At 41.2% G+C, this 11,468-nt stretch overlaps 1 protein-coding gene across 2 annotated transcripts in view; it reads left to right on the top strand.

Annotated features, from left to right (window-relative positions):
* The window catches only part of prcp (prolylcarboxypeptidase (angiotensinase C)), a 74,730-nt gene extending 63,518 nt beyond the window's left edge, over positions 1-11,212 (top strand). For both annotated transcript variants that reach the window (XM_090224044.1, XM_090224043.1), the window contains exons 8-9: positions 150-337; positions 9,327-11,212. In XM_090224044.1, the coding sequence (XP_090080170.1) occupies positions 150-337; positions 9,327-9,540 (402 nt within the window). In that variant the 3' untranslated portion in view covers positions 9,541-11,212. The remainder of the gene's footprint in view (positions 1-149; positions 338-9,326) is intronic.
* Positions 11,213-11,468: the final 256 nt, after the last annotated feature.

The following is an 11,468-nucleotide window of genomic DNA, read 5'->3' on the forward strand; positions in this document are numbered from 1 at the left end:
CTGTATGGACCCTGTTAGCCTGGTCCTCTAGTCTGGTCCTCTAGATGGACCCTGTTAGCCTATGCAGTAAAATGTTTAGATGTCTGAGGAGCAGTAGGTCACCTTGGTTTCAGTCCTTAACAGCTCCTTTCCCCCTCTTCCTCCCCCAGGCGTGTACAGAGATGGTGATGCCACTCTGCACTGATGGGGTGCAAGACATGTTTGAGCCCCAGGACTGGAACTTCCAGGCCTTCTCAGATGAGTGCAACTCCCTGTTTGGGGTGCGTCCTCGGGCTGACTGGGCAGCGACCGTCTACGGAGGACTGGACATCGCTTCTCACAGCAACATCATCTTCAGGTAAACTAACACCTGCTGATTTTACTGAGCGAGGGACAGAAGATTTACCTGTGACCATGTAACTGGAGATTGCGACTGAAATGGTTCCCGGACACGTCAACCTAACTTGGACCATGCCTTAGTACAGCCCTCGCCATGTGTTATTCACAGTAATCAACAGGTTCTCATGTCTTAATGCTTAATTAATACACCGTTACCCAATAGATGTTCAGCCATCTTAATTAATACACTGTTACCCAGAGGTTCAGCCATCTTAATTAAAACACTGTTACCCAATAGAGGTTCAGCCATCTTAATTAAAACACTGTTACCCAGAGGTTCAGCCATCTTAATTAATACACTGTTACCCAATAGAGGTTCAGCCATCTTAATTAAAACACTGTTACCCAATAGAGGTTCAGCCATCTTAATTAAAACACTGTTACCCAATAGAGGTTCAGCCATCTTAATTAAAACACTGTTACCCAATAGAGGTTCAGCCATCTTAATTAAAACACTGTTACCCAATAGAGGTTCAGCCATCTTAATTAAAACACTGTTACCCAATAGAGGTTCAGCCATCTTAATTAAAACACTGTTACCCAATAGAGGTTCAGCCATCTTAATTAAAACACTGTTACCCAATAGAGGTTCAGCCATCTTAATTAATACACTGTTACCCAGAGGTTCAGCCATCTTAATTAATACACTGTTACCCAATAGAGGTTCAGCCATCTTAATTAATACACTGTTACCCAATAGAGGTTCAGCCATCTTAATTAATACACTGTTACCCAGAGGTTCAGCCATCTTAATTAATACACTGTTACCCAATAGAGGTTCAGCCATCTTAAATAATACACTGTTACCCAATAGAGGTTCAGCCATCTTAATTAATACACTGTTACCCAATAGAGGTTCAGCCATCTTAATTAATACACTGTTACCCAGAGGTTCAGCCATCTTAATTAATACACTGTTACCCAGAGGTTCAGGAATCTTAAATAATACACTGTTACCCAATAGAGGTTCAGCCATCTTAATTAATACACTGTTACCCAGAGGTTCAGCCATCTTAATTAATACACTGTTACCCAGAGGTTCAGGAATCTTAAATAATACACTGTTACCCAATAGAGGTTCAGCCATCTTAATTAATACACTGTTACCCAATAGATGTTCAGCCATCTTAAATAATATACTGTTACCCAGAGGTTCAGCCATCTTAATTAATACACTGTTACCCAGAGGTTCAGTCATCTTAAATAATACACTGCTAGCCAGAGGTTCAGCCATCTTAAATAATACACTGTTACCCAATAGAGGTTCAGCCATCTTAAATAATACCCTGCTGTTCTCTGGATCCAGGATGCTGATTTGACAAGCAGCGTTCCAAGCTGTGCTGTTTTGGCCGTTACAGGCACACTATGCCTGTAAACAGTTTCCATCTGAAATTATCACTGCGCCTCCATAAGAATATCATGGTCATAGATGTGGTAAAGGAGTCAGTGGAATGAAGACGTTCCATTGACCAGACATTCCATTGACCAGACGTTCCATTGACCAGACGTTCCATTGACCAGACATTCCATTGACCAGACGTTCCATTGACCAGACATTCCATTGACCAGACATTCCATTGACCAGACGTTCCATTGACCAGACGTTCCATTGACCAGACGTTCCATTGACCAGACGTTCCATTGACCAGACATTCCATTGACCAGACGTTCCATTGTCCAGATTGGCTCACATTCAACAAATCTGATCTAACAAAGTGGATATTCGTCACATGCTACATGATTTGTGTAGTGTAACAGGCCCACAATATGGTTACTTAAGTCCGATTTGGATTTACAGTTGAAGTCGGAAGTTTACGTACACTTAGGTTGGAGTCATTAAAACTCGTATTTCAACCACTCCACACATTTCTTGTTAACAAACTATAGTTTTGGCAAGTCGGTTAGGACATCTACTTTGTAGTCTACTTGTACACAAGTAATTTTTCCAACAATTGTTTACAGACTGATTATTTCACTTATAATTCACTGTATCACAATTCCAGTGGGTCAGAAGTTCACATACACTAAGTTGACTGTGCCTTTAAACAGCTTGGAAAATTCCAGAAAATGATGTCATAGCTTTAGAAGCTTCTGATAGGCTAATTGACATAATTTGAGTCAATTGGAGATGTACCTGTGGATGTATTTCAAGGCCTACCTTCAAACTCTGTGCCTCTTTGCTTGACATGGGACAATCAAAAGAAATCAGCCAAGACCTCAGAAAAAAATGTTGACCTCCACAAGCCTGGTTCATCGATGGGAGCAATTTCCAAACGCCTGAAGGTACCACATTCATCTGTACAAACAATAGTACGCAAGTATAAACACCATGGGACCACGCAGCCATCATACCGCTCAGGAAGGAGACGCATTCTGTCTCCTAGAGATTAACGTACTTTGGTGCGAAAAGTGCAAATCAATCCCAGAACAACAGCAAAGGACCTTGTGAAGATGCTGGAGGAAACGGGTACAAAAGTATCTATATCCACAGTAAAACGAGTCCTATATCGACATAACCTGAAAGGCAGCTCAGCAAGGAAGAAGCCACTGCTCCAAAACCGCCATAAAAAAGCCAGACTGCGGTTTGCAACTGTACATGGGAACAAAGATCGTGATTTTATAGAAACGTCCTCTGGTCAGATGAAACAAAAATAGAACTGTTTGGCCATAATGACCATTGTTATGTTTGGAGGAAAAAGGGGGAGGCTTGCAAGCCGAAGAACACCATCCCAACCGTGAGGCATGGGGGTGGCAGCATCGTGTTGTGGGGGGTGCTTTGCTGCAGGAGTGGTGCACTTCACAAAATAGATGGCGAAAATGATGTGGATATATTGAAGCAACATCTGAAGACATCAGTCAGGTTAAGTTAAAGCTTGGTCACAAATGTCTCTTCCAAATGGACAATGACCCCAAGCATACTTCCAAAGTTGTGGCAAAATGGCTTAAGGACAACAAAGTCAAGGTATTGGAGTGGCCATCACAAAGCCCTGACCTCAATCCTATAGAACATTTGTGGGCAGAACTGAAAAAGCATGTGCGAGCAAGGAGGCCTACAAACCTGACTCAGTTACACCAGCTCTGTCAGGAGGAATGGGACAAAATTCACCCAATTTATTGTTGGAAGCTTGTGGAAGGCTACCTGAAACATTTGACCCAAGTTAAACAATTTAAAGGCAATGCTACCAAATACTAATTGAGTGTATGTAAACTTCTGACCCACTGGGAATGTGATGAAAGAAATAAAAGCTGAAATAAATAATTCTCTCTACTATTATTCTGACATTTCACATTCTTAAATAAAGTGGTGATCCTAACTGACCTAAGACAGGGAATTTTTACTAGGATTAAATGTCAGAAATTGTGAATAACTGAGTTTAAATGTATTTGGCTGAGTTGAATACAACAGGTGTAGTAGACCTCACAGTGAAATGCTGAATACAACAGGTGTAGTAGACCTTACAGTGAAATGCTGAATACAACAGGTGTAGTAGACCTTACAGTGAAATGCTGAATACAACAGGTGTAGTAGACCTCACAGTGAAATGCTGAATACAACAGGTGTAGTAGACCTGACAGTGAAATGCTGAATACAACAGGTGTAGTAGACCTCACAGTGAAATGCTGAATACAACAGGTGTAGTAGACCTTACAGTGAAATGCTGAATACAACAGGTGTAGTAGACCTTACAGTGAAATGCTGAATACAACAGGTGTAGTAGACCTCACAGTGAAATGCTGAATACAACAGGTGTAGTAGACCTCACAGTGAAATGCTGAATACAACAGGTATAGTAGACCTTACAGTGAAATGCTGAATACAACAGGTGTAGTAGACCTCACAGTGAAATGCTGAATACAACAGGTGTAGTAGACCTCTCAGTGAAATGCTGAATACAACAGGTGTAGTAGACCTGACATTGAAATGCTGAATACAGCAGGTGTAGTAGACCTGACAGTGAAACGCTGAATACAACAGGTGTAGTAGACCTTACAGTGAAATGCTGAATACAACAGGTGTAGTAGACCTCACAGTGAAATGCTGAATACAGCAGGTGTAGTAGACCTTACAGTGAAATGCTGAATACAACAGGTATAGTAGACCTCACAGTGAAATGCTGAATACAACAGGTGTAGTAGACCTTACAGTGAAATGCCGAATACAACAGGTGTAGTAGACCTCACAGTGAAATGCTGAATACAACAGGTGTAGTAGACCTTACAGTGAAATGCTGAATACAACAGGTGTAGTAGACCTTACATTGAAATGCTGAATACAACAGGTGTAGTAGACCTCACAGTGAAATGCTGAATACAACAGGTGTAGTAGACCTCACATTGAAATGCTGAATACAACAGGTGTAGTAGACCTCACATTGAAATGCTGGATACAACAGGTGTAGTAGACCTCACAGTGAAATGCTGAATACAACAGGTGTAGTAGACCTCACAGTGAAATGCTGAATACAACAGGTGTAGTAGACCTTACAGTGAAATGCTGAATACAACAGGTGTAGTAGACCTTACAGTGAAATGCCGAATACAACAGGTGTAGTAGACCTCACAGTGAAATGCTGAATACAACAGGTGTAGTAGACCTTACAGTGAAATGCTGAATACAACAGGTGTAGTAGACCTTACATTGAAATGCTGAATACAACAGGTGTAGTAGACCTCACAGTGAAATGCTGAATACAACAGGTGTAGTAGACCTCACATTGAAATGCTGAATACAACAGGTGTAGTAGACCTCACATTGAAATGCTGGATACAACAGGTGTAGTAGACCTCACAGTGAAATGCTGAATACAACAGGTGTAGTAGACCTTACAGTGAAATGCTGAATACAACAGGTGTAGTAGACCTCACAGTGAAATGCTGAATACAACAGGTGTAGTAGACCTTACAGTGAAATGCTGAATACAACAGGTGTAGTAGACCTCACAGTGAAATGCTGAATACAACAGGTGTAGTAGACCTCACAGTGAAATGCTTACTTACAAGCCTCTAACCAACGAAGCTGTTTAAAAAAAATACGGATAAGAATAAGAAATAAAAGTAACAAGTAATTAAAGAGCAGCAGTAAAATACCAATAGTGAGACTATGTACAGAGGAAGTGGCTGCTAAATGCTAACTCCCATTCGTGTAAGCTGGTAGCTCAGCTAGCATACAGAAATCAGTGGTGGTAGTCAAAGTCGTTTTTTAACTGTAATGCCTTTGATTGGTGACGATAACATACATGTGTTTGGGTTGACATCCATACAAGCATTATACTCTGATTTTTACCTCAACATAATGTGAAATACACATACACACAATATTCTAAATGTAGGCTAATTTGGGTCGGGGGGGGGGATAAGGAGATTCGGTGTCATTCCCCCACAGTATATTTCCCCCCCATGTGTTAATATAAGCCTGGCATTTAGTTTGGTACAGCGGGGGTTAATATAAGCCTAGCATTTGGTTTGGTACAGCGGGGGTTAATATAAGCCCAGCATTTGGTTTGGTACAGCGGGGGTTAATATAAGCCTGGCATTTAGTTTGGTACAGCGGGGGTTAATATAAGCCCAGCATTTGGTTTGGTACAGCGGGGGTTAATATAAGCCTGGCATTTAGTTTGGTACAGCGGGGGTTAAAATAAGCCTGGCATTTGGTTTGGTACAGCGGGGGTTAATATAAGCCTGGCATTTAGTTTGCTACAGCGGGGGTTAATATAAGCATTTAGTTTGGTACAACGGGTGTTAATATAAGCCTAGCATTTAGTTTGGTACAGCGGGGGTTAATATAAGCCTACCATTTGGTTTGGTACAGCGGGGGTTAATATAAGCATTTCGTTTGGTACAGCGGGGGTTAATATAAGCCTGGCATTTGGTTTGGTACAGCGGGGGTTAAAATAAGCCTAGCATTTGGTTTGGTACAGCGGGGGTTAATATAAGCCTACCATTTGGTTTGGTACAGCGGGGGTTAATATAAGCCTAGCATTTGGTTTGGTACAGCGGGGGTTAATATAAGCCTAGCATTTGGTTTGGTACAGCGGGGGTCAATATAAGCCTGGCATTTAGTTTGGTACAGCGGGGGTTAATATAAGCCTGGCATTTGGTTTGGTACAGCGGGGGTTAATATAAGCCTAGGATTTAGTTTGGTACAGCGGGGGTTAATATAAGCCTAGGATTTAGTTTGGTACAGCGGGGGTTAATATAAGCCTGGCATTTGGTTTGGTACAGCGGGGGTTAATATAAGCCTAGCATTTGGTTTGGTACAGCGGGGGTTAAAATAAGCCTGGCATTTAGTTTGGTACAACGGGGGTTAATATAAGCCTAGCGTTTGGTACAGCGGGGGTTAATATAAGCCTAGCATTTGGTTTGGTACAGCGGGGGTTAATATAAGCCTGGCATTTAGTTTGCTACAGCGGGGGTTAATAGAAGCCTAGCATTTGGTTTGGTACAGCGGGGGTTAATATAAGCCTAGCATTTGGTTTGCCGAGCTAGCCGAGTTAGCCGAGCTAGCCGAGTTAGCTGAGTTAGCTGAGCTAGCTGAGTTAGCCGAGTTAGCTGAGCTAGCCGAGCTAGCCGAGTTAGCCGAGTTAGCTGAGTTAGCCGAGTTAGCTGAGTTAGCCGAGCTAGCTAGCAGGTGACAAGAACGTTATCCATCCTGAATAGCGACCATTTTGTTTAGGACCGACGACCAGGCCTTTTGCATAGCAACTACGCAAAAATAATGAACGTCTGTATCCACATGACCAAAATAACTAACATCCAGACGTTTGTCTGGACTATGTCTTCTGGTGGAAGAATGACATTGGGTATGAATTTACTTATCAAAATAACATTTTAAATTAAAATATGTAATTTATTGTTATTTTAATATGTTTAGGCACACGTCGGGCCAAACATTTAAGGCTATCACATCGGGCCGAAGCACCCCGTTTTCCTGTGACTGTATTCATGATACAGCACTGCCTCTTACCTGTATTCATGATGCAGCACTGCCTCTTACCTGTGATTGTATTAATGCTACAGCACTGCCTCTAACCTTTGACCTTATTAATGCTACAGCACTGCCTCTTACCTGTGACCTTATTCATGATACAGCACTGCCTCTTACCTGTGACCTTATTCATGATACAGCACTGCCTCTTACCTGTGACTGTATTCATGATACAGCACTGCCTCTTACCTGTGACTCTATTCATGATACAGCATTGCCTCTTACCTGTGACTCTATTCATGATACAGCATTGCCTCTTACCTGTGACTCTATTCATGATACAGCATTGCTTCTTACCTGTGACTCTATTCATGATAAAGTAACTGCCTCTTACCTGTGACCTTATTCATGATACAGCACTGCCTCTTACCTGTGACCTTATTCATGATACAGCACTGCCTCTTACCTGTGACTGAATTCATGATACAGCACTGCCTCTTATCTGTGACTCTATTCATGATACAACACTGCCTCTTACCTGTGACCTTATTCATGATACAGCACTGCCTCTTATCTGTGACTCTATTCATGATACATCACTGCCTCTTATCTGTGACTTTATTCATGATACAGCACTGCCTCTTACCTGTGACTGTATTCATGATACAGCACTGCCTCTTACCTGTATTCATGATACAGCACTGCCTCTTATCTGTGACTCTATTCATGATACAGCACTGCCTCTTACCTGTGACTCTATTCATGATACAGCACTGCCTCTTACCTGTATTCATGATACAGCACTGCCTCTTACCTGTGACTGAATTCATGATACAACACTGCCTCTTACCTGTGACTGAATTCATGATACAGCACTGCCTCTTACCTGTGACTGAATTCATGATACAGCACTGCCTCTTATCTGTGACTCTATTCATGATACAACACTGCCTCTTACCTGTGACCTTATTCATGATACAGCACTGCCTCTTATCTGTGACTCTATTCATGATACATCACTGCCTCTTATCTGTGACTTTATTCATGATACAGCACTGCCTCTTACCTGTGACTGTATTCATGATACAGCACTGCCTCTTATCTGTGACTCTATTCATGATACAACACTGCCTCTTACCTGTGACCTTATTCATGATACAGCACTGCCTCTTACCTGTGACTGTATTCATGATACAACACTGCCTCTTACCTGTGACCTTATTCATGATACAGCACTGCCTCTTACCTGTGACTGTATTCATGATACAGCACTGCCTCTTACCTGTGACCTTATTCATGATACAGCACTGCCTCTTACCTGTGACTGAATTCATGATACAGCACTGCCTCTTATCTGTGACTCTATTCATGATACAACACTGCCTCTTACCTGTGACCTTATTCATGATACAGCACTGCCTCTTATCTGTGACTCTATTCATGATACAGCACTGCCTCTTACCTGTGACTCTATTCATGATACAGCACTGCCTCTTACCTGTGACTGAATTCATGATACAACACTGCCTCTTACCTGTGACTCTATTCATGATGCAGCACTGCCTCTTGTGCCTTATTGCTTAAATAGAGGTTAAGCCTGATGTTATTCCATGTAGGTTAAGCCTGATGTTATTCTATGTAGGTTAAGCCTGATGTTATTCCATGTAGGTTAAGCCTGATGTTATTCCATGTAGGTTAAGCCTGATGTTATTCCATGTAGGTTAAGCCTGATGTTATTCCGTGGAGGTTAAGCCTGATGTTTTTCCGTGGAGGTTAAGCCTGATGTTATTCCATGTAGGTTAAGCCTGATGTTATTCCATGTAGGTTAAGCCTGATGTTATTCCGGGGAGGTTAAGCCTGATGTTATTCCATGTAGGTTAAGCCTGATGTTATTCCATGTAGGTTAAGCCTGATGTTATTCCATGTAGGTTAAGCCTGATGTTATTCCATGTTAACTCTGCTTCACCGTTGGATCCTCCTTCCTTATGTGATTGGTTGATCCCTCTCCTCTAAACTCTCACAGTAACGGAGGACTGGACCCGTGGTCAAGTGGTGGGGTGACCCGAAACATCTCGGACTCGGTGGTTGCCATAGTGATACCTGACGGAGCTCACCACCTGGACCTACGCTACAACAACGAGTATGACCCTCACACCGTCCTCTCAGCCCGCATCCAGGTGGTGGAATACTTCAAACTGTGGATCACACAGGCCAGGAAACTACAAATACCAGGTTAAATCAGTCTGAACTACAACTGCCAGGCTAAATCACTCTGAACTACAACTACCAGGTTAAATCACTCTGAACAACTGCAAGGCTAAATCACTCTGAACTACAACTCCCAGGTTAAAGCACTCTGAACTACAACTCCCAGGTTAAAGCACTCTTAACTACAATTACTAAATCAAGCAGAACTAAAACTGCCAGACTAAATCACTCTGAACTTAAACACCCAGGGTTGGCCTGAAATGTCACCCTATTCCCTATATAGTGCACTACTTTTATCCAGGACCCCCTAGGACTCTGGTCAGAAGTAGGGCACTAGATGCAGCCCCAGCCTCTCAAACTACCTGAAGCTGAAAAACCATAGCATATAACATGTGGCTTTGTTGCAATGCCCTCTCTAGCATACTACTAAGAAGGGAGCAATGTATTGAACGTGTATTCTAAGTGATATGCTAGTGTGGACATTGAAACCAAGGCTTTTTTTGCATCCCAAAAGTGACCCTATTCCCTATATAGTGCACTACTTTTGACCAGAGCCCATATGGACCCTGTTTAAAAAGGAGTGCACTATGAAGGGAATAGGGTGCCATATAATACCAACGTTCTCTACCACGAGAATGTACTGATGTATGTTCAGTGGAATATTGTTTTTCAGATGTGTTCGAGTTTAAGGAAGATCTACTTACACCAATAATCAGGTTTAGTTAAGTAACTATTTCAATGTTGATTTGTTGATTTCAATGATTGTTTACAGTGTTCTCTGTTTTGTGCCAAAGTCTCTTTTTTTATTACGAGTCAGAAAGGGCTAGAATATCAAATGTTAAAAACAAAATAAATATTTTCTTAATTTGAAAATTAAAGACATTTTCACATAACACCAGATTAGATCATTCAGTTACAGTATTTATTAATTGTGTTTAATTGACATTTGATAGCTTACACATACTGTATATCAGAACAACAATTGTGTTTATTGGATAATTAGTACAAAAAAAATATTTATTTAACAACTCTCAGGAAAAACGTATGCTTTTTTTTTTGGTAAGTGTTTACAATTCGTTGTAATTGACCATTTCTGTTAAACTAGAATTAGCATTAGTCAGGGATTCTAAAGGTTTTTTCCAAAACAATTGATAACATTCACTTGTAGTTTACAGTTTCTATACTACGGCCTGAGTTGTATTTGGTCCAGAAATTGACCCATATTTAACAACGGCAGCAGAAGGGCTGGACCCAGCAGTGTCTCTCAATGTCGTGTTAACATGTTTCATTGACTTTAATGGTTATGGCTGTTAAGTAATATCCCTTTAATGGTTATGGCTGTTAAGTAATATCCCTTTAATGGCTGTTAAGTAATATCCCTTTAATGGCTATGGCTGTTAAGTAATATCCCTTTAATGGCTGTTAAGTAATATCCCTTTAATGGCTGTGGCTGTTAAGTAATATCCCTTTAATGGCTGTTAAGTAATATCCCTTTAATGGCTGTTAAGTAATATCCCTTTAATGGCTGTGGCTGTTAATAAGTAATATCCCTTTAATGTCTTACTGCTATTGTCATGTGTTGTTCCCAGATTAAAAGCAATGTTATTTTGATACTGTTTTTGTCTATCTTGTCAACTCTAAACTCACAAAAGGAATACTTGCTAAATAAATAATGTTTTATTCTACACTGAACATTCGAAAGATATTGACATTTGATGGATGAGTCATTGGCGTGACAATTATTCATATGTAAACATGCTGAACATCAGAGGGCTGCTTCTATAATCTATATATTCATCCTGTCACACTGAGCGTTCCCTTTAACACTGAGCGTTCCCTGTCACACTGAGCGTTCCCTTTAACACTGAGCGTACCCTTTAACACTGAGCGTTCCCTGTCACACTGAGCGTTCCCTTTAACACTGAGCGTTCCCTTTAACACTGAGCGTTCCCTGTCA

This window comes from Oncorhynchus mykiss, chromosome 27 (assembly GCF_057628025.1).
Source record: "Oncorhynchus mykiss isolate SJ-2025 chromosome 27, ASM5762802v1, whole genome shotgun sequence".
Taxonomy (NCBI): Eukaryota; Metazoa; Chordata; class Actinopteri; order Salmoniformes; family Salmonidae; genus Oncorhynchus; species Oncorhynchus mykiss.